Source organism: Oncorhynchus kisutch, linkage group LG22 (genome assembly GCF_002021735.2).
Source record: "Oncorhynchus kisutch isolate 150728-3 linkage group LG22, Okis_V2, whole genome shotgun sequence".
Lineage (NCBI taxonomy): Eukaryota > Metazoa > Chordata > Actinopteri > Salmoniformes > Salmonidae > Oncorhynchus > Oncorhynchus kisutch.
Window position 1 is genome coordinate 55,646,083 of NC_034195.2, and position 24,087 is coordinate 55,670,169.

Below are 24,087 nucleotides of genomic sequence, written 5' to 3' on the forward strand. Positions count from 1 at the left end.
GCACCCCACCATACCCCTGTCTGCGCATTATGCCCTGAATATATTCTATATTCTGCCCAGAAATCTGCTCCTTTTATTGCTTGTCCCCAACGCTCTAGGCGACCAGTTTTGATAGCCTTTAGCTGCACCCTCATACTACTCCTCCTTTGTTCCGCGGGTGATGAGGAGGTAAACCCAGGCCCTGCATGTCCCCAGGCACCCTCATTTGTTGACTTCTGTGATTGGAAAAGCCTTGGTTTCATGCATGTCAACATCAGAAGCCTCCTCCATAAGTTTGTTTTACTCACTGCTCACTGCTTTAGCACACACTTTAGCACACTCCTTCACACCCTTGAAGGAGTGTGCTTTAGCACACTCCTTCAACCCTGATGTGTCTGAATCCTGGATTAGGAAGGCCACCAAAAATTCTGAGACATCCATATCCAACTATAACATTTTCTGTCAAAATAGAACTGCCAAAGGGGGAGGAGTTGCAGTCTACTGCAGAGATAGCCTGCAAAGTAATGTCATACTTTACAGGTCCATACCCAAACAGTTCGAACTACTAATAAAAAAAAATACTCTCTCCAAAAATAAGTCTCTCACTGTTGCCGCCTGCTACCGACCCCCCTCAGCTCCCAGCTGTGCCCTGGACACCATTTGTGAATTGATCGCCCCCCATCTAGCTTCAGAGTTTGTTCTGTTAGGTGACCTAAACTGCGATATGCTTAACCTCTTGAAACTAGGGGGCACTATTTTCATTTTTGGAAAAATAACGTTCCCAAAGTAAACGGGCTATTTTGTCAGGACAAGATGCTAGAATATGCATATAAGCGGAGGATAGAAAACACTCTAAAGTTTCCAAAACTGTAAAAATATTGTCTGTGAGTATAACAGAACTGATATTGCAGGCCTCAACGGTTTTTGAGTTATGGCCATTTTTCTGGGATTAAAGGTCCAAAGTGAAAATAGAGCAATAATTTTTCCACTTCACGTCAAAGTGAAGGAGCCTCCGGTGTCAACAAAAAAATAACCAGCCAGTTATCTATCGTAATTTAAGAGAAATCGTACAATGACAAATTGGTGATGTTCAAAAATAGTTTTTTTTTAAAAACAGTTACAGATCCAGTTGCAGGGTGTTCATACAAATCTCTTTAAAGTGTGCTGCGGAGCTCTGCGGAGCTCTGCGAGATTTCTGTGATTTTCTATGATTTTCTGAAATAACACACACTCACTAAACCCTCCGTAAATAACTCAGTTCTTAACGTAAAGACTTCAAACTCAAGATTCTGTAAAGGCATATCCCAATCAGGATATGAGTTTATTTATAGCTTCCTGTGCCAACCGGAAGTGCCTTAAATGGTGTCATAGTGGCTGTTTCCAAGGGTTAAAAAGGTCAGATCTTTTCAAAACTTCATATGTGTGATTAGGTAACCCCCATGAACTGTAAGTCAGTAATTTCCCAACAGATGTCAAAGAAAAGCTCTCTCTCTCTCACACACACACACACACACGCACAGCAAGGATGGAGTTACAAAGTGCGGTGCTTAAAGACACACAGAGCCTGCAATGGCATTTCCATATTCTCTAGGCCGTGCCGAGTTCAACGAGACGTCCCGCTTGACCGTAGTTCGCTCTGAATGCAGCGACCGTGAAAAAAAGTAGGCCCAAAATTAAGCCTGGCCCAAAATGTAATTTGCTTTTGGGTGACAGTGAGAGAACCGTTAGGGTGAGAAGCACAATTCGACCTCAGGTACGATCCTGAGGTCCTCCCGATCTGTGCAAACCTTGACCGTGTGGCATTAACCCTTAACAGTAAAACAGGGTTTTTTGATCTCACAGATTACAATGACATCTCTCCCCATAGGAATACATTGCCTGCTCCTCTAAAGTCAACCTGAAGCCTATGTGGGTTATGAATGCCTTATGAACCTGTCTTCGATGACAGTCCATCAGGACACTATGAGGTCTACCTGTGTCGATTCTAAGCTTCCTGGACCAACCGGAAGTGATGAAATTCACCCTAAAAGTGTTTTGAAACACATTACCTGTCATTATGAAAATCACTCCATTCAACCCTGTGTAGATCAGTCAATTCTTAATTTAAAGACTTAAAACTCAGGATCTCAATCAAGACATGTGTTTACTTATAGCTTCCTGTGCCAACCCGGAAGTGCCTTTACTTGGGTCACAATGTCTGTTTCAAAGGGTTGAAAAAGTCAATTCATTCCAAACCTTCATATGTGTGACTAGGTAACCCCCATGAACTGTAAATCAGTCATTTCTCCCAATAGATGTCAAATAAAAGCTCTCACACACACACACAGCAAGGATGGAGTGACAAAGTGCGGTGCTTAAAGACACAGAGAGCAGGCAATGGCATTACCATAATCTCTAGGCCGTGCCGAGTTCAACGAGATATCCCACTTAACCGTAGTTCGCTCGGTCTGAGCGCAGCGACCATGAGAAAAGTAGGCCCGAAATGAAGCCTGCCCCACAACGTCATTTGCTTTTGGGTGACAGTGAGAGAGCCGTTAGGGTGAGAAGCACAATTCGACCTCAGGTACGTTCCTAAGGTCCTCCCGATCCGTGCAAGCCTAACCTTGACCGTGTGGCATTAACCCTTAAAGATAAAAGAAGGTGCTTACATCAAACAGTTTGCATTGACTTCTCTCCCCATAGGAATACATTGCCTGCACCCCTAAATTCAGCCTGAAGCCTATGTTGGTTATGAATGCCTTGTGAACCTGTCTTCGATGACAGTCCATCAGGCTGCTATGAGGTCTACCTGTGTCGATTCTAAGCTTCCTGGACCAACCGGAAGTGGTTAAAATCATCCTAAAAGTGCATATCCATACCCAACCTGCAGTTTGATAGAAATAGTGCATTCAACCCTGTGTAAATCAGTCAGTTCTTAACATAAAGCCTTAAAACTCAGGATTCTGTAAAAGCATACCCCGATGAGGATATGGGTTTAATTATAGCTTCCTGTGCCAACCGGAAGTGCCACAATTGGTGTCACAGGGGGCTGTTTCGAAGGGTTAAAAAAGTCAGATCTTTCCAAAACTTCATATGTGTAATTAGGCAATCCCCATGAACTGTAAATCAGTTATTTTTCCCATAAAATTTCAAAGAAAAACTAAATCACACACAAGCACAGCTTGGAAGGAGGCACACATTGGGGTGCGTAGAGACATACAGTGCCTGCAATAGTTAACCTTGCTGGAACTTTTAAAGAACCGTCAGACCTAGAGTTCCGAAACTTTAGAAACCTGTTCTAGACCTCAGGTTGATAGTGCATGGTGAGTTACGTGGCTCTAGAAGGTTCTCGGACCGAGAAACAGCCTCGTACATTTGCAATAACTTCAATTCATTTTTGCATCACGAAAATGACGACATTTAGAAATGTCCCAGCATCGCAAGACTAGGTGCATTACGATGACCTCGGCCCATATAGACGGACCCCAACGTTTCTGTCCGATTGCTCATTCAAGGACGCCATAGCAAGGCATGGAAAAAAGTGGATTTTCAGCACCAATTAGGGTTTTGATCGGGCACCAAATGACCTATCGAGCCGAAACTTGGGATTCGGGGTCGCCTCAGCTAGGCCTACACATAACATCAGAACTGAACCCGCAGCTAGAACGTAACTACGTGTTTTACATTTTTTTTAATGGTTTGAACAGAAGGCGATGTGAATTTTGGGCCAGCTCTGAAGTATGTGATAGTTGGCTACTAAACAAGTTCGAAAAAGTGGGTTTGGTGTCAGAATGTTATCTAATTGACTGATGGACAATGACTTGCTGGTGACTCTTGTCCATTTGCGATGGACTGTTTAAACAGTGAGGTACCATCACCAAAGTGACATTCTGAAATCAACCCTAACGAGCGATGGAGAGGAACCAGAATCACTGCCCAGCCATCCCGAGTTCATCGGGCCAGTCAATTTTACATTCCTGCAGGATTATTGAGCACAACAAATTCGTGATGGTAAATGCCCATTGAAACATATTGCAAATGCACGTGCACTTGAAATATGATTCAATAGTGAAAAAACATCACCAAATGGACACGATGAAGTCAACACAATGAGCCATGGAAAGGAACAACTATCACTGCCCGGCCATCCTGTGTTCATCAGGCCAGTCAATTTTGCATTTCTGCAGGATTTTTGAGCATGTCAAATTTCTTATGGCATTTGGCCCCCAAAAAGGTTACTTTTGACTTTGACTTTTGACTTCCTATGAAATCATATTGCAAATGGAGGAAACATATGCCTTATGCACAAGTTTTAAAAAAAACACAAAAATCGAAATAATTTTGAAAAAACGGTCCAGAAAGAACTTTTTTAAGGGGTTGCTAGGTTTTTCTTTCACTTTTTCAAAATTTTGCTTTTGGATGTTGACTTGTGTTGCATTTGCAAAATGAAAAACCACGGTGGAGCGCGCTCACCACCTGTTGGATTTTTAAAGTGTTACAACTGGCATTTGCCATATGGCATTTGCAATCAACTTTGAACAAAACGACGCCGAATTGAGTGGTATTGGACACCGTGTATATGGTTTGTCCAGTGCCAATGACTTCCCATTCATTTTTGTCCATTTCAGGGGGGTGTTCCCTTACCCTAGTAACACTGACTATCCTACCGATCCTCGACTTCGGCCAAGTCATCTACAAAATAGCTTCCAATACTCTACTCAGCAAACTGGATGCAGTTTATCACAGTGTCATCCGTTTTGTTACTAAAGCACCTTATACCACCCACCACATCGACCTGTCTGCTCTTGTTGGCTGGCCCTCGCTACATATTCGTCGCCAGACCCACCTGCTCCAGGTCATCTACAAGTCCATGCTAGGTAAAGCTCACGTTGGCAATACCCACCCGTAGCACGCGCTCCAGTAGGTTTATCTCACTGATCATCCCTAAAGTCAACACCTCATTTGGCCGCCTTTCCTTCCAGTTCCCTGCTGCCTGCGACTGGAACGAATTGCAAAATCGCTGAAGTTGGAGACTTTTATCTCCCTCACCAACTTTAAACATCTGCTATCTGAGCAGCTAACCGATCACTGCAGCTGTACACAGTCAGCTGTACATAATCGGTAAATAGCCCACCCAATTTACCTACCTCATCCCCATACTGTTTTTATTTATTTACTTTTCTGCTCTTTTGCACACCAGTATCTCTACCTGCACATGACCATCTGATCATTTATCACTCCAGTGTTAAGCTAAATTGTAATTATTCGCCTACCTCCTCATGCCTTTTGCACACAATGTATATAGGTTCTTTTTTTCTTTTTTTTCTACTGTGTTATTGACTTGTTTATTGTCGACTCCATGTGTAACTCTGTGTTGTTGTCTGTTTACACTGCTATGCTTTATCTTGGTCAGGTCGCAGTTGTAAATGAGAACTTGTTCTCAACTAGCCGACCTGGTTAAATAAAGGTGTTCTCAACTAGCCGACCTGGTTAAATAAAGGTGAAATAAAAAAAATGAAAAAGGAAGGTGAAACCCGGATACCGTTGGAGGGTGAACCCTGGACACCCTGGACACTGTGGGTTAATAGGAGGGTAAACCCTGAACACCGTTGGTTAATAGGAGGGTGAACCCTGGACACTGTGGGTTAATAGGAGGGTGAACCCGGACACCGTGGGTTAATAGGAGGGGAACCCTGGACACCGTGGGTTAATAGGAGGGTGAAACCTGGACACTGTGGGTTAATAGGAGGGTGAACCCGGACACCATGGGTTAATAGGAGGGTGAACCCTGGACACTGTGGGTTAACAGGAGGGTAAACCCTGAACACCGTTGGTTAATAGGAGGGTGAACCCTGGACACTGTGGGTTAATAGGAGGGTGAACCCGGACACCGTGGGTTAATAGGAGGGGAACCCTGGACACCGTGGGTTAATAGGAGGGTGAACCCTGGACACTGTGGGTTAATAGGAGGGTGAACCCGGACACCGTGGGTTAATAGGAGGGTGAACCCTGGACACCGTGGGTTAATAGGAGGGTAAACCCTGGACACTGTGGGTTAATAGGAGGGTAAACCCTGAACACCGTGGGTTAATAGGAGGGTAAACCCTGGACACTGTGGGTTAATAGGAGGGTGAACCCGGACACCGTGGGTTAATAGGAGGGTGAACCCTGGACACTGTGGGTTAATAGGAGGGCAAACCCTGGACACTGTGGGTTAATAGGAGGGTAAACCCTGAACACCGTAGGTTAATAGGAGGGTAAACCCTGGACACTGTGGGTTAATAGGAGGGTAAACCCTGGACACCATGGGTTAATAGGAGGGTAAACCCTGGACACTGTGGGTTAATAGGAGGGGAACCCTGGACACCGTAGGTTAATAGGAGGGTAAACACTGGACACCGTGGGTTAATAGGAGGGTAAACCCTGAACACCGTGGGTTAATAGGAGGGTAAACCCTGGACACTGTGGGTTAATAGGAGGGTGAACCCGGACACCGTGGGTTAATAGGAGGGGAACCCTGGACACCGTGGGTTAATAGGAGGGTGAACCCTGGACACTGTGGGTTAATAGGAGGGTGAACCCGGACACCGTGGGTTAATAGGAGGGTGAACCCTGGACACTGTGGGTTAATAGGAGGGTAAACCCTGAACACCGTTGGTTAATAGGAGGGTGAACCCTGGACACTGTGGGTTAATAGGAGGGTGAACCCGGACACCGTGGGTTAATAGGAGGGGAACCCTGAACACCGTGGGTTAATAGGAGGGTAAACCCTGGACACTGTGGGTTAATAGGAGGGTGAACCCGGACACCGTGGGTTAATAGGAGGGTGAACCCTGGACACTGTGGGTTAATAGGAGGGTAAACCCTGGACACTGTGGGTTAATAGGAGGGTAAACCCTGAACACCATGGGTCAATAGGAGGGTAAAGGCTGAACACTGTGGGTTAATAGGAGGGTAAACCCTGAACACTGTGGGTTAATAGGAGGGGAACCCTGGACACCGTAGGTTAATAGGAGGGGAACCCTGGACACCGTGGGTTAATTGGAGGGTAAACCCTGGACACCGTGGGTTAATAGGAGGGTAAACCCTGGACACTGTGGGTTAATAGGAGGGTAAACCCTGAACACCGTGGGTTAATAGGAGGGTAACCCTGGACACTGTGGGTTAATAGGAGGGTAAACCCTGAACACCGTGGGTTAATAGGAGGGGAACCCTGAACACCGTGGGTTAATAGGAGGAAGAACCCTGAACACTGTGGGTTAATAGGAGGGTAAACCCTGAACACTGTGGGTTAATAGGAGGGTAAACCCTGGACACTGTGGGTTAATAGGAGGGTAAACCCTGAACACCGTGGGTTAATAGGAGGGTAAACCCTGAACACCGTGGGTTAATAGGAGGGTAAACCCTGGACACCGTGGGTTAATAGGAGGGTAAACCCTGAACACCGTGGGTTAATAGGAGGGTAAACCCTGGACACCGTGGGTTAATAGGAGGGTAAACCCTGAACACCGTGGGTTAATAGGAGGGTAAACCCTGGACACTGTGGGTTAATAGGAGGGTAAACCCTGGACACCGTGGGTTAATAGGAGGGTAAACCCTGAACACCGTGGGTTAATAGGAGGGTAAACCCTGGACACTGTGGGTTAATAGGAGGGTAAACCCTGGACACCATGGGTTAATAGGAGGGTAAACCCTGGACACTGTGGGTTAATAGGAGGGGAACCCTGGACACCGTAGGATAATAGGAGGGTAAAGGCTGAACACTGTGGGTTAATAGGAGGGTAAACCCTGAACACTGTGGGTTAATAGGAGGGGAACCCTGGACACCGTAGGTTAATAGGAGGGGAACCCTGGACACCGTGGGTTAATTGGAGGGTAAACCCTGGACACCGTGGGTTAATAGGAGGGTAAACCCTGGACACTGTGGGTTAATAGGAGGGTAAACCCTGAACACCGTGGGTTAATAGGAGGGTAACCCTGGACACTGTGGGTTAATAGGAGGGTAAACCCTGAACACCGTGGGTTAATAGGAGGGGAACCCTGAACACCGTGGGTTAATAGGAGGAAAAACCCTGAACACTGTGGGTTAATAGGAGGGTAAACCCTGAACACTGTGGGTTAATAGGAGGGTAAACCCTGGACACTGTGGGTTAATAGGAGGGTAAACCCTGAACACCGTGGGTTAATAGGAGGGTAAACCCTGAACACCGTGGGTTAATAGGAGGGTAAACCCTGGACACCGTGGGTTAATAGGAGGGTAAACCCTGAACACCGTGGGTTAATAGGAGGGTAAACCCTGGACACCGTGGGTTAATAGGAGGGTAAACCCTGAACACCGTGGGTTAATAGGAGGGTAAACCCTGGACACTGTGGGTTAATAGGAGGGTAAACCCTGGACACCGTGGGTTAATAGGAGGGTAAACCCTGAACACCGTGGGTTAATAGGAGGGTAAACCCTGGACACTGTGGGTTAATAGGAGGGTGAACCCGGACACCGTGGGTTAATAGGAGGGTGAACCCTGGACACTGTGGGTTAATAGGAGGGCAAACCCTGGACACTGTGGGTTAATAGGAGGGTAAACCCTGAACACCGTAGGTTAATAGGAGGGTAAACCCTGGACACTGTGGGTTAATAGGAGGGTAAACCCTGGACACCATGGGTTAATAGGAGGGTAAACCCTGGACACTGTGGGTTAATAGGAGGGGAACCCTGGACACCGTAGGTTAATAGGAGGGTAAACACTGGACACCGTGGGTTAATAGGAGGGTAAACCCTGAACACCGTGGGTTAATAGGAGGGTAAACCCTGGACACTGTGGGTTAATAGGAGGGTGAACCCGGACACCGTGGGTTAATAGGAGGGGAACCCTGGACACCGTGGGTTAATAGGAGGGTGAACCCTGGACACTGTGGGTTAATAGGAGGGTGAACCCGGACACCGTGGGTTAATAGGAGGGTGAACCCTGGACACTGTGGGTTAATAGGAGGGTAAACCCTGAACACCGTTGGTTAATAGGAGGGTGAACCCTGGACACTGTGGGTTAATAGGAGGGTGAACCCGGACACCGTGGGTTAATAGGAGGGGAACCCTGAACACCGTGGGTTAATAGGAGGGTAAACCCTGGACACTGTGGGTTAATAGGAGGGTGAACCCGGACACCGTGGGTTAATAGGAGGGTGAACCCTGGACACTGTGGGTTAATAGGAGGGTAAACCCTGGACACTGTGGGTTAATAGGAGGGTAAACCCTGAACACCATGGGTTAATAGGAGGGTAAAGGCTGAACACTGTGGGTTAATAGGAGGGTAAACCCTGAACACTGTGGGTTAATAGGAGGGGAACCCTGGACACCGTAGGTTAATAGGAGGGGAACCCTGGACACCGTGGGTTAATTGGAGGGTAAACCCTGGACACCGTGGGTTAATAGGAGGGTAAACCCTGGACACTGTGGGTTAATAGGAGGGTAAACCCTGAACACCGTGGGTTAATAGGAGGGTAACCCTGGACACTGTGGGTTAATAGGAGGGTAAACCCTGAACACCGTGGGTTAATAGGAGGGGAACCCTGAACACCGTGGGTTAATAGGAGGAAAAACCCTGAACACTGTGGGTTAATAGGAGGGTAAACCCTGAACACTGTGGGTTAATAGGAGGGTAAACCCTGGACACTGTGGGTTAATAGGAGGGTAAACCCTGAACACCGTGGGTTAATAGGAGGGTAAACCCTGAACACCGTGGGTTAATAGGAGGGTAAACCCTGGACACCGTGGGTTAATAGGAGGGTAAACCCTGAACACCGTGGGTTAATAGGAGGGTAAACCCTGGACACCGTGGGTTAATAGGAGGGTAAACCCTGAACACCGTGGGTTAATAGGAGGGTAAACCCTGGACACTGTGGGTTAATAGGAGGGTAAACCCTGGACACCGTGGGTTAATAGGAGGGTAAACCCTGAACACCGTGGGTTAATAGGAGGGTAAACCCTGGACACTGTGGGTTAATAGGAGGGTGAACCCGGACACCGTGGGTTAATAGGAGGGTGAACCCTGGACACTGTGGGTTAATAGGAGGGCAAACCCTGGACACTGTGGGTTAATAGGAGGGTAAACCCTGAACACCGTAGGTTAATAGGAGGGTAAACCCTGGACACTGTGGGTTAATAGGAGGGTAAACCCTGGACACCATGGGTTAATAGGAGGGTAAACCCTGGACACTGTGGGTTAATAGGAGGGGAACCCTGGACACCGTAGGTTAATAGGAGGGTAAACACTGGACACCGTGGGTTAATAGGAGGGTAAACCCTGAACACCGTGGGTTAATAGGAGGGTAAACCCTGGACACTGTGGGTTAATAGGAGGGTGAACCCGGACACCGTGGGTTAATAGGAGGGGAACCCTGGACACCGTGGGTTAATAGGAGGGTGAACCCTGGACACTGTGGGTTAATAGGAGGGTGAACCCGGACACCGTGGGTTAATAGGAGGGTGAACCCTGGACACTGTGGGTTAATAGGAGGGTAAACCCTGAACACCGTTGGTTAATAGGAGGGTGAACCCTGGACACTGTGGGTTAATAGGAGGGTGAACCCGGACACCGTGGGTTAATAGGAGGGGAACCCTGAACACCGTGGGTTAATAGGAGGGTAAACCCTGGACACTGTGGGTTAATAGGAGGGTGAACCCGGACACCGTGGGTTAATAGGAGGGTGAACCCTGGACACTGTGGGTTAATAGGAGGGTAAACCCTGGACACTGTGGGTTAATAGGAGGGTAAACCCTGAACACCATGGGTTAATAGGAGGGTAAAGGCTGAACACTGTGGGTTAATAGGAGGGTAAACCCTGAACACTGTGGGTTAATAGGAGGGGAACCCTGGACACCGTAGGTTAATAGGAGGGGAACCCTGGACACCGTGGGTTAATTGGAGGGTAAACCCTGGACACCGTGGGTTAATAGGAGGGTAAACCCTGGACACTGTGGGTTAATAGGAGGGTAAACCCTGAACACCGTGGGTTAATAGGAGGGTAACCCTGGACACTGTGGGTTAATAGGAGGGTAAACCCTGAACACCGTGGGTTAATAGGAGGGGAACCCTGAACACCGTGGGTTAATAGGAGGAAAAACCCTGAACACTGTGGGTTAATAGGAGGGTAAACCCTGAACACTGTGGGTTAATAGGAGGGTAAACCCTGGACACTGTGGGTTAATAGGAGGGTAAACCCTGAACACCGTGGGTTAATAGGAGGGTAAACCCTGAACACCGTGGGTTAATAGGAGGGTAAACCCTGGACACCGTGGGTTAATAGGAGGGTAAACCCTGAACACCGTGGGTTAATAGGAGGGTAAACCCTGGACACCGTGGGTTAATAGGAGGGTAAACCCTGAACACCGTGGGTTAATAGGAGGGTAAACCCTGGACACTGTGGGTTAATAGGAGGGTAAACCCTGGACACCGTGGGTTAATAGGAGGGTAAACCCTGGACACCGTGGGTTAATAGGAGGGTAAACCCTGGACACTGTGGGTTAATAGGAGGGTAAACCCTGAACACCGTGGGTTAATAGGAGGGTAAACCCTGGACACTGTGGGTTAATAGGAGGGTAAACCCTGGACACCGTGGGTTAATAGGAGGGTAAACCCTGGACACCGTGGGTTAATAGGAGGGTAAACCCTGGACACTGTGGTTAAATAGGAGGGTAAACCCTGGACACTGTGGGTTAATAGGAGGGTAAACTCTGGACACCGTGGGTTAATAGGAGGGTAAACCCTGAACACCGTAGGTGAATAGGAGGGGAACCCTGAACACCGTGGGTTAATAGGAGGGGAACCCTGAACACCGTGGGTTAATAGGAGGGGAAACCCTGTACCCTGTGGGTTAATAGGAGGGTAAACCCTGAACACTGTGGGTAAATAGGATGGGAACGCTTCATTAATTAATTAATAAATACATTCAGTATCTCTGATGTTAATCTTACCACAGGTGGTGTTTCTCCATCTACTGAGCAGGACGCCTGCAGCAGCACATGCATGGACGTAGGAGGAGACCGCAGCACACATGCACTCCTCACTCCTCTCACAGTTACAACTGTCATATATGCAGATCTACAGGGAGAGAAGAAGAAACAGAAGAAGAAGAAGAAGTTATGAGATGTGTTAATGAAGAAATCTTCTGTTTTCTGAAATCACACACAAGCACAGGACAATAGTATAAAAAAAATCTGATTAGATGTTTTGAGATAAATTAAATTAATATTATATAATTATTTGATATAGAACGTCTTAAATGATTGTTTAAATAAATATATATTCTTAGAGCTTTGGGATAACTCTGTAATTAAAGAGCATTTGAGAAGTTAAAATCATCATACTTACTTCCTTGTAGTAATTTGGGTTGATCTCAGTGTGGCATTGGGAAAATATTCCTTCACTATCTGACAGCATTGAGCACCAGTGCTTGGCATATCTCTCTGTAAAACATATGAGATATTAGAAACAAGTACAAAGAGTTTTAATCTAGGCTTTACTGTCCCTCAGTCGAGCACCTGATTCACTTTTTGTTCAAGCTGGGCTGAAGCGCATTTGGGTATTGTATCATTAGACCAGGGGTTCCCAAACCTTTTTGGCCCACGACCCGATTTAGTGAAGAGGCCTGCCCGCTGTCCCACTATAGATTTGCCCCATTTGTGCAAGAGTCCACCTTTCAATCACATGGAATCTGTTTTTGTCAATATAGCCACGCAGCACACGGAACATCCCCTGTGCCATGTCATGCTCAGAAATCGTGAGACAGAACCATATGTCCTCATGAATAGCATCCCCCGATATGTATAGCAAACAAAATTCAATGCATGGGGCATCTCGGCCTCCACAGCTAACGTCCATTTGGAGAGCATAAACTGGGGAGTTTGTGAGTCGTTCAGTCAGAGTTTCCTCTTGATTGCGAGAAATAGCATAAATTCTTTGTTTAACATGTGCCTCTATCCCCCCACATCGATTGCGGACGTTAATATCAAAATCTCTGCAATAGTGTGTGGTTTCATTCCGTAGTGGAACTAGCGGTTCAACGTGGGAATGATTCAAGTGCAACGGTCAAGTGCAGCCATGGAAGAACTGGGACAATTTCAGCGTCCAAGAATTGTGTACAGATCCTTGCGACATGGGGCCGTGCATTATCATGTTGAAACATGAGGTGATGGCGGTGTATGAATGGCATGACATTGGCCTCAGGATCTTGTCACGGTATCTCTGTGTATTCAAATTTCCATTGATAAAATGCAAGAGTGTTCATTGTCTGTAGCTTATGCCAGCCCCATACCATAACCCCACCGGCACCATGGGGCATTTTGTTCACAACACTGACATCAGCAGCGGTTGTGAGGCCGGATGGATGTATTGCCAAATTCTCTAAAATGACGTTGAAGGCGGCTTATGGTAGAGAAATTAACATTCAATTATCTGGCTACAGATCTGGTGGATCCTGCAGTCAGCATGCCGATTGCATGCACCGTCAAAACGTAAGACATCTGTGGCATTGAGTTGTGTGACAAAAACCTCACATTTTAGAGTGGCCTTTTTTTTACCCTAGCACATGGTGCACCTGTGTAATTGTCATGCTGTTTAATCAGCTTCTTGATCTGCCACACCTGTCAGGTGGATGGATTATCTTGGCAAAGGCTAAATGCTAAATAACAGGGATGTAAGCAAATTTGTATATATATTATTTGGTATTTTGGAAATTCTCCCGTGACCCCATTTTCATATAAAGTGACCCTACATGTGGTCGTGACCCCTAGTTTGAGAACTACTGCATTAGACATATGTTAGTGTTTTCAAAGAGGTTGAAGGAGTACCGTTCTCTACACTCAGACTGCATGGGATCTCAAAGTTCTGTGCCGCATCAGGACAGCTTGCTTTGGTCTTCCAAGTGTTGGCGAACGTCACAGCGGTTCCTTCCACGAGTCCATTGATGGTTCTGAAGTCGTCAGCTTGGACACCGTTAAAGTCTCCGCAAAGACCTGAGGTACAAAACATTATAACAGGTGGTTTGAACTAACATTGACTGAAGATGCAATGCATCAAGTATCATTAGTTTATTAATAATTGTTTCAGGTGAGGTTTGACCGAACCCCTCAAACAAGTGGTATAGTGACACACGTTACATTAACAGTAGTTTGATAACCAATCATCTTTTATAATAACAATGCATGAGATTTATATAGCGCTTCTCAACAACCCAAAAACGCTTATCTTTCCACCAAGACTTTAAATGAGCAGAGAGAAACATACCCTGGGTTTTTTCTTTGTGTGAACTGCTAGCTACGATGTAGACCTGCATTATAGGTGTTAGCTGGACCTCTAGACGGAGCCCATAAGAGGTATGCACAACGATGTAGAACGTAGAGGGCTGAAAGACCCTTACATCAGCTGTGGAAAATATATACAAGTTCTAGTTACAATCTGGTTTACCATGAACTTTTAGCTCCCACTTCCCTATTGTGGGATGCTTATGGTGTTACATGCTGCTAGACAAGGAAAGAAAGACGAAAGAAAGAGACAACTTCTGGTACAGTACGTACTGCATGGGAAGGGTTTCAAACATACATTTATACTGATCAATGACTACAAAAAATAGACAGATATCACATCTCTGTATCCCTTTTCTCAAGCAACCATCAATCAGTCACTCACCCATGAAAAGCGGCATCTGAGAAAACATCTTGTTGACAAAGACCCTTCCACTGGCCTCGATGACGATCATCTGCAAGTGACAAAATACAACTTGAGTTAAAGCAACTCCCCTGGTGATAAGGAGTGTGGAACAGGGTTGGAGTCAATTCCAGTCAATTCAGAAAGAAAACCTAATTCCAATTCCAAATGTTCCTCACTGAAAAACAATGAAGAGCATTGGAATTGGAATTCAGTGGACTGCCTGAATTGACTGGAAATGAAATGTAATTTACTCCAACCCTGAAGTGGTGATACGAGTCACTGACTGGCTAACTTACCGTGTTCTCTGGAGTCACCAGGGTTACAGATCTTAGGCAGGTCTCAATGTCCGTCTTCCCGCATTTCACTATGTCACCCAGGACTGTGAAAGCAGTCTCGTTGGTTTGCTGGTTACAAATGGTTTAAGGTATGACAATAAAGTAAAGGTATGACAGTAAAGTTAAGGTATGACAGTAAAGTCAAGGTATGACAGTAAAGTTAAGGTATGACAGTAACGTTAAGGTATGACAGGAACGTTAAGGTATGACAGTAACATTAAGGTATGACAGTAATGTCAAGGTATGACAGTAAAGTCAAGGTATGACAGTGTCATGACGTTGGCCTCTGAGTATAGCAACCCCATCCCCCTCTCCAACTGCCTCCCCCCTTCATCTACCAGGTGGTCGCTTGGTGTCCTCCGTCGCAATTATTGCGTAATCTGCAGCTGCAGTATTTTTCCGTTTGCCTCTGATGAGAAACCAACTGCCACGAATGATTTTTCATCGAATAGAATTGTGAAAAACACCTCGAGGATTGATTCTAAACAACGTTTGGCATGTTTCTGTCGATATCATGGAGCTAATTTGGAAAATTCTGGCGTTGTAGTGACTGCATTTTCGTTTTTTTTTCTTAGCCAAACGTGATGAACAAAACGGAGCTATTTCTCCTACACAAATAATATTTTTGGAAAAAATGAACATTTGCTATCTAACTGAGAGTCTCATCATTGAAAACATCCGAAGTTCTTCAAAGGTAAATGATTTTATTTGAATGCTTTTCTTGTTTTTGTGAAAATGTTGCCTGCTGAATGCTAGGCTTAATGCTATGCTAGGCTATCAATACTCTTACACAAATACTTGTGTAGCTTTGGTTGAAAAGCATATTTTGAAAATCTGAGATGACAGTGTTGTTAACAAAAGGCTAAGCTTGTGTTTCAATATATTTATTTCATTTCATTTGTGATTTTCATGAATAGGAAACGTTGCGTTATGGTAATGAGCTTGAGGCTATGATTACGCTCCCGGATACGGGTTTGGAGACGCAAGAAGTTAACCATATCACGTGGTTAAAATCTTAGACTATCGATACCGACAGAATAAGAACAAGTCTTTGATATTGATTACTAGTCTGCAGCTAGGAATTCGGCATCATTGAACGCGAAGAACGACAACTGCCAAAACATCCAACCTATAACGAATGTCACTTTGAACTATCCCCTCTAACCAAGATAAAGAGAGAGAGGGAGAGAGATGGACAATTCTACGAAAGACAAACTTTTCACCAGCGATCAAGACGTTACACTGAGCGTAAATATATATATATTGATTGCAATTGTTCCCGAATGAGTGAGCGTTCATAGGTAAAGGATTAGCATTTTAATTATTATAATTAACTCCGTAGTGACTTCTTAGTCGACCCCCCCATTTCTCCTTTGTCTAACAAGCCGCCATGCCTGTTCAGCCACTAGGGCATATTCTCCTATCATTTCATGTAACCACATTTACCAAGTTTGTTTGTTTGTTTATGCATTTCTGTGAATTACTTAGTTAGTAATAAATCAATGATTTAAAACAATTGATGTATGGATGACTCATAGTGAAGACTGGGTTCGTGCAGATAACCAACAATTGTAAAATAAATAAACCATTAACCATTAACCATTAATCAGATATAAAAATATCTGAAAGGTTATATTGGGAAATTATAACTTTGTAATCTGAATACTTTCCTTGGTGCCCCAACTTCCTAGTTAATTACAGTTACATGATTATTCAGTTTAATCGAGTAACTAATTACAGAGAAGCTTCGATAAAAACAAAGTCTTCAGTTTAATGACAGTAAAGGCACGAAAACCAGTTTTTTATTTTACCTTTATTTAACTAGGCAAGTCAGTTAAGAACAAATTCTTATTTTCAATGACGGCCTAGGAATAGTGGGTTAACTGCCTGTTCAGGGGCAGAACAACAGATTTGTACCTTGTCGGCACGGGGGTTTGAACTTGAAACTTTCCGGTTACTAGTCCAACGATCTAACCACTAGGCTACCCTGCCGCCAAGACAGTAAAGTTAAGATATGACAGTAAAGTTAAGGGAACACATTTTTTTTAACACACTACTTACTTCATGCCTACTTTTGGTCCTAGGGAATTACATTTCCTTCAGGAAGTATTCCCTCCCCTTGACTTATTCCACATGTTGTGTTACAGCCTGAATTTAAAATGGATTAAATATTTTTTTTTTCACACAATACCCAATAATGACAAAGTGAAAACATGTTTTTAGAAACGTTTGCTAATTCGTTGAAAATGAAATACAGAAATATCTTATTTACATTAGTATTCACACCCCTGAGTCAGTACATGTTAGAATCACCTTTGGCAGTGATTACAGCTGTGAGTGTTTCTGGGTAAGTTGCTAAGAGATTTGCACACCTGGATTGTACAATATTTGCAATTATTATATATTTTTTTAAATCTTCAAGTTCTGTCAAGTTGGATGTTGATCACTGATAGACAGCCATTTTCAATCTTGCCATATATTTTAAAACTGATTTAAGTCAAAACTGTAACTAGGCCACTCAGGAACTGTCACGTTCTGACCTTTATTTCCTTTGTTTTGTATTTAGTTAGTATGGTCAGGGCGTGAGTTGGGTGGGCAGTCTATGTTTGATTTTCTATGATTTGGGGATTTCTATGTTTCGGCCTAGTATGGTTCTCAATCAGAGGCAGGTGTCATTAGTTGTCTCTGATTGAGAATCATACTTAGGTAGCCTGGGTTGCACTGTTTGTTTGTGGGTGATTGTCTATGTTAGTTGCTTGTGTCAGCACAGTCCTTATGATAGCTTCACGGTCTTTATTTGTTTTTTGTATTCAGTGTTCAGTTCTTTCTTTAATTAAACATTCAACATGAACACATACCACGTCGCATTTTGGTCCTCTGATCCTTCTCGCCTCTCCTCTTCAGATGAAGAGGAGGAAGACCGTGACAGGAACATTCAATGTCATCTTGGTAAGCAACTCCAGGGTAAAATTGGCATACAGCTGAATGGTGAATTTGTCTCCCAGTGTCTGGTGGAAAGCAGACTGAACCAGGTTTTCCTCTAAGATTGTTCCTGTGCTCCGCTCCATTCTGTTTCTTTTTAATCTTTTTAATCCATTTATCTTTTATCCTGAAACTCCCCAGTCCTTAATGATTACAAGCATACCCATAACATGAGGCAGCCATAACATGATGCAGTCCCCACTATGCTTGAAAATATGGAGAGTGTTACTCTGTAATTTGTTGTATTGAATTTGCCCCAAACATAACACTTTGTATCCAGAACAAAAAGTTAATTGCTTTGCAAATTTTTTTGCAGTATTACTTTAGTGCCTTGTTGCAAACAGGATGCATGTTTTGGAATGTTTTTCTTCAGTACAGGATTCCTTCTTTTCACTTGTCAATTAGGTTAGTACTGTGGAGTAACTACAATGTTGTTGATCCATCCTCAGTTTTCTCCTATCACAGCCATTAAACTCTGTAACTGTTTCAAAGTAACCCTTGGCTTCATGGTGAAATCCCTGGTTTCCTTCCCCTCCGGCAACTGAGTTAGGAAGGACGCCTGTATCTTTGTAGTGACTGGGTGTATTGATACACCATCTAAAGTGTAATTAATAACTTCACCGTGCTTAAAGGGATATTCAATGTCTGCTTTTGAATTTTTACCCATCTACCAATCGGTGCCTTTGCGAGGCATTGGAAAACCTCCCTGGTCTTTGTGGTTGAATCTGTGTTTGACATTCAATGCTCGACTTACAGATAGTTGTATGTATGGGGTACAGAGATGAGGTAGTCATTTAAAAATCATGTTAAACACTATTATTTGACATCCATGTGACTTAAACCAGTGTTTACTCCTGAACATATTTAGGCTTGCCATAACAAAGGGGTTGAATACTTATTGATTCAAAAAAAAAAATATTTTAAATAAATGTGTTAAATTTTGAAAAAAAATGATTTGACTTTGACATTATTGGGATATTGTAGCTCAGTGACCCCCCCCCCCCCCCCCCCCCCTTTAAATTCAGGCTGTTACACAACAACATGTGGAGTCTGAATTGAATCACTTTGAATTTGTATGAACAAAAAAACACATTTTTATTCAATATTTTCTGTTGGCACTGATATCACTCCATACAGTAGGTTTGATCCCTACCTTGGACAGGACATATGAGCAGTCTCCATGGAAGGTGTAGGCTTTCCCATCGTAGGTGGTGATGTGGGAACCTCCCACTATGGAGCAGGTAGCAGGGCAATCTAGATCCATACAACTCCACTGGCCTTGGATACAGGTACTAACGGAGAGAGACAGTCAGTTTAGCCACAACACATCCGGCTCATCACACCCGGATCAACACACACAACAATTCAGTGTATATAAACGCAATGTATCTCTTACCATTCATGGCATGTTCTTGAGAATGATTGTCCAGGCTGGTAAGATTGTCCGTTGTGGAGACAAGAGCACTGGTTCACAGCTACACAGCCAGTCTCAGTGATGTCATCAAACACGGTTCCTATGACAAAGACATTCAATACATTTAGCCAGCTGATCCCATGACTTACATTCAATACATTTAGCCAGCTGATCCCATGACTTACATTCAATACATTACATTTAGTCACCTGGTTCCATACTTACATTCAATACATTTAGTCAGCTGATCCCATGACTTGCATTCAATACATTCAGTTAGCTGATCCCATGACTTTCATTCAATACATTTAGCCAGCTGATCCCATGACTTACATTCAATACATTTAGTCAGCTGATCCCATGACTTACATTCAATACATTTAGTCAGCTGAGCCCATGATCCCATGACTTACATTCAATACATTTAGCCAGCTGATCCCATGACTTACATTCAATATATTTAGTCCTTCCTTATCTCATTAAATACATTGATCCATGTAGATCAGTATCTTAATTACTACGGTACATCTGTTGCAGAACTTTGATCAAATAATAATCTCCAGTCCTATAATAAGGCTACTCTTACAATCTATGTAACTTTTAACCTTTTCCTTGTTTAAATAGCCACAACTCTTAACAGGGATATATACACCCTTCCTGCTTTAAATAGCCACATAACCAACATGAGTTTTAATACAGTCTTCCTGATTTGAGCATATGTGGTTTAACTTGGACTTGAGCATCTATGACTCGTGATTTAACTTGGACTTGAGCATCTATGACTCGTGATTTAACTTGGACTTGAGCATCTATGACTCGTGATTTAACTTGGACTTGAGCATCTATGACTCAATTTGTCATCTTGCGCATGTAAACCTGTCTGGTATTTTAATCAGAGTGCTGTGTGTCTTGACCAATCAGATTCACGGAAATCACAGGTTGCGCAGGCCGGGTGGAAATCACATAATTAACAAAACGCCTCTGCTCCACTTTCCTCCGGTATTTATTTAGCAAACACATCACTCTTGACATACCCAAGCAAGAACTTTTCACGGAAATGTTTCAGCAGCCTACACTTAAACTGTCTGGGAAGAAATCTAAAGAATTTCTCAGTCTGACTATGTTACTGATAACAACCGCTGTCCCCTCTGGCCAGGTAAACCACGGGGTAATGTTGTGTTCCCTGTCCCCTCTGGCCAGGTAAACCACGGGGTAATGTTGTGTTCCCTGTCCCCTCCGGCCAGGGTAAACCACATGGTAATGTTGTGTCCCCTCTGGCCCTCTGACCAGGGTAAACCACATGGTAATGTTGTGTTCCCTGTCCCCTCTGGCCAGGTAAACCACGCGTTAATGTTGTGTTCCCTGTCCCCTCCGGCCAGGGTAAACCACATGGTAATGTTGTGTCCCCTCTGACCAGGGTAAACCACATGGTAATGTTGTGTGCCCTTGTCCCCTCTGGCCAGGTAAACCACATGGTAATGTTGTGTGTCCTGTCCCCTCCGGCCAGGGTAAACCATGTTGTGCAGCCTATTTATAAGCATCTATTTGTTTTAGGAGAAAATGTGAAGGTGATCAAATTCGTGTTTAGGCTATATTCAAAGTTTGCTTAGGACTTGCAAAATTGACTTCATCCCATCTCTGTTAAAATCAGTGAGTGTGCATAGCTGATATATTATGGTGTGGTCAGCTACTTTAAAATGGTTACATAGCTGATATATTATGGTGTGGTCAGCTACTTTAAAATAGTTACATAGCTGATATATGATGTTGTATTCAGCTACTTTAAAATAGTTACATAGCTGATATATGATGTTGTATTCAGCTACTTTAAAATAGTTACATAGCTGATATATGATGTTGTATTCAGCTACTTTAAAATAGTTACACAGCTGATATATGATGTTGTATTCAGTAATGAGTGCATGTACCAGCAGGGCAGAAGCATCCATCGGTGCAGTGTTCCTCACAATGCTGGTTCCTCTTTGGGTTGGAGCAGGTATCAGTGCAGGGACTACCACACTCTTGGTACTGCATGCTTAAAGGACACGTCTTCACTGCTCAACACAAATAACCAGAGTCACAGATCTGTTTCTGAGGCTTCATTACTTCACATTTTCACGTCTTCTTCTATTGACATCATTGGAAGTGAAAATTGGGATTTGCTCCTCAGTTTTCAGTCACATAAATGTAAATACTAGCATGTCAAATAAGAAGACACTATAGATTACCTAAGGCAAAGCATTATTTCATGTCAAGCGTTTACTTTGAGTTACAATATAACTGTGGCTGAGTCTTCTTTTACCCACATCCAAACTACCAACAGAGCAATACAAACAAACAATCCAGTATAAAAACAAAAAGGATGTGTAATGCAAAAAAGATTCCCTTACAGCAGAACTGGTCGGTCTTCCACTCCTGGGGTTTCCCCCCTGCGTGAGCACACTGGCGGGAGTACTCTGACATGGTGGGACAGGCGCAAGTGACGCTGCTGCTGTTGCCACAGTGACACATGTCTTCTGCACAGGCCTTGATGAAGGAGTCTGTGGCAATCAGGTCCTTACAGCTACTGAAGGCAAGACTGGTGAGAAGCTGCTCACAAAGTTTGGTCTGAAAGGATGAAGAAGAAGAAGAAGAAGAAGAAGAAGAAGAATTACTAGAGGCAACAGAGGGATTATGTACTGATCAAATGTCAGCCATGGTGATATTTTAAACTAACAGTCATGTTTAAATGTATAAGAAATCTTAAATGTTCAGCTCAGCTCTAGACTTGTAAATACCTGGTCTTCACACTGCTCAGTGTGACCAGGGATTTCTGTACAGGTTTCTGTTGGGCCATTCATCTTCCAAATATCACCATAGTCGATTGTCTTCAGATAATCATCTGTAGGAAAAGAAACACAGTTTTATCTTACCTGTTTATTTCCCCTTAGAAACAGTCTCTGTAATCATGTGTTTTGTGTTTTTGATAACCCTTTCTTAAAATGGTACCTAGAAAAATACTTTATAACCCATAGATTGAACCCACACATTCATAAACAGAACAGGAGCGTAATCCGCCCCTCTAAGACATTTGGTGATTTTGTTTACCATTCCTAACGAACTCGTTCTGGACTCCGTTGAAGTCTCCACACAGCCCACATGTCTGATTCTGGAACTTTGAGTCCAGCTCCACCTATAAAACCAATGGAAGATGACTGAGGGTTAATGCATTGCAAGCTAGCTGCCTACAGCAGTTCATATATATGTACATTTCACATACAGCTAGCTGGCCATGCACCTTCAGCAGTTCATATATATGTACATATCACATACAGCTAGCTGGCCATGCACCTACAGCTGTTCATATATGTACATTTCACATACAGCTAGCTGGCCATGCACCTACAGCAGTTCATATATATGTACATTTCACATACAGCTAGCTGGCCATGCACCCACAGCAGTTCATATATATGTACATTTCACATACAGCTGGCTGGCCATGCACCCACAGCAGTTCATATATATGTACATTTCACATACAGCTAGCTGGCCATGCACCTACAGCAGTTCATATATATGTACATTTCACATACAGCTAGCTGGCCATGCACCTACAGCAGTTCATATATATGTACATTTCACATACAGCTAGCTGGCCATGCACCTACAGCAGTTCATATATGTACATTTCACATACAGCTAGCTGGCCATGCACCTACAGCAGTTCATATATATGTACATTTCACATACAGCTAGCTGGCCATGCACCTACAGCAGTTCATATATATGTACATTTCACATACAGCTAGCTGGCCATGCACCTTCAGCAGTTCATATATATGTACATATCACATACAGCTAGCTGGCCATGCACCTACAGCTGTTCATATATGTACATTTCACATACAGCTAGCTGGCCATGCACCTACAGCAGTTCATATATATGTACATTTCACATACAGCTAGCTGGCCATGCACCTACAGCAGTTCATATATATGTACATTTCACATACAGCTGGCTGGCCATGCACCTACAGCAGTTCATATATGTACATTTCACATACAGCTGGCTGGCCATGCACCTACAGCAGTTCATATATATGTACATTTCACATACAGCTGGCTGGCCATGCACCTACAGCAGTTCATATATATGTACATTTCACATACAGCTGGCTGGCCATGCACCTACAGCAGTTCATATATATGTACATTTCACATACAGCTAGCTGGCCATGCACCTACAGCAGTTCATATATATGTACATTTCACATACAGCTAGCTGGCCATGCACCTACAGCAGTTCATATATATGTACATTTCACATACAGCTAGCTGGCCATGCACCTACAGCAGTTCATATATATGTACATTTCACATACAGCTAGCTGGCCATGCACCTACAGCAGTTCATATATATGTACATTTCACATACAGCTAGCTGGCCATGCACCTACAGCTGTTCATATATATGTACATTTCACATACAGCTAGCTGGCCATGCACCTACAGCAGTTCATATATATGTACATTTCACATACAACTAGCTGGCCATGCACCCACAGCAGTTCATATATATGTACATTTCACATACAGCTGGCTGGCCATGCACCCACAGCAGTTCATATATATGTACATTTCACATACAGCTGGCTGGCCATGCACCTACAGCTGTTCATATATATGTACATTTCACATACAGCTGGCTGGCCAT

The 24,087-nt window shown here is 43.9% G+C and overlaps 1 protein-coding gene across 1 annotated transcript in view; it reads right to left on the reverse strand.

Annotated features, from left to right (window-relative positions):
* LOC109883419 (mucin-5B) overlaps positions 1-24,087 on the reverse strand; it is an 83,238-nt gene that overhangs the window by 53,673 nt on the left and 5,478 nt on the right. The window contains exons 6-17 of the mRNA XM_031801522.1: positions 22,479-22,563; positions 22,169-22,272; positions 21,782-21,998; positions 21,320-21,445; positions 19,374-19,491; positions 19,131-19,269; positions 14,957-15,064; positions 14,640-14,709; positions 14,238-14,375; positions 13,802-13,966; positions 12,324-12,418; positions 11,927-12,053 (exon numbers count right to left, since the gene is read on the reverse strand). Of these exons, the coding sequence (XP_031657382.1) occupies positions 11,927-12,053; positions 12,324-12,418; positions 13,802-13,966; positions 14,238-14,375; positions 14,640-14,709; positions 14,957-15,064; positions 19,131-19,269; positions 19,374-19,491; positions 21,320-21,445; positions 21,782-21,998; positions 22,169-22,272; positions 22,479-22,563 (1,492 nt within the window). The remainder of the gene's footprint in view (positions 1-11,926; positions 12,054-12,323; positions 12,419-13,801; positions 13,967-14,237; positions 14,376-14,639; positions 14,710-14,956; positions 15,065-19,130; positions 19,270-19,373; positions 19,492-21,319; positions 21,446-21,781; positions 21,999-22,168; positions 22,273-22,478; positions 22,564-24,087) is intronic.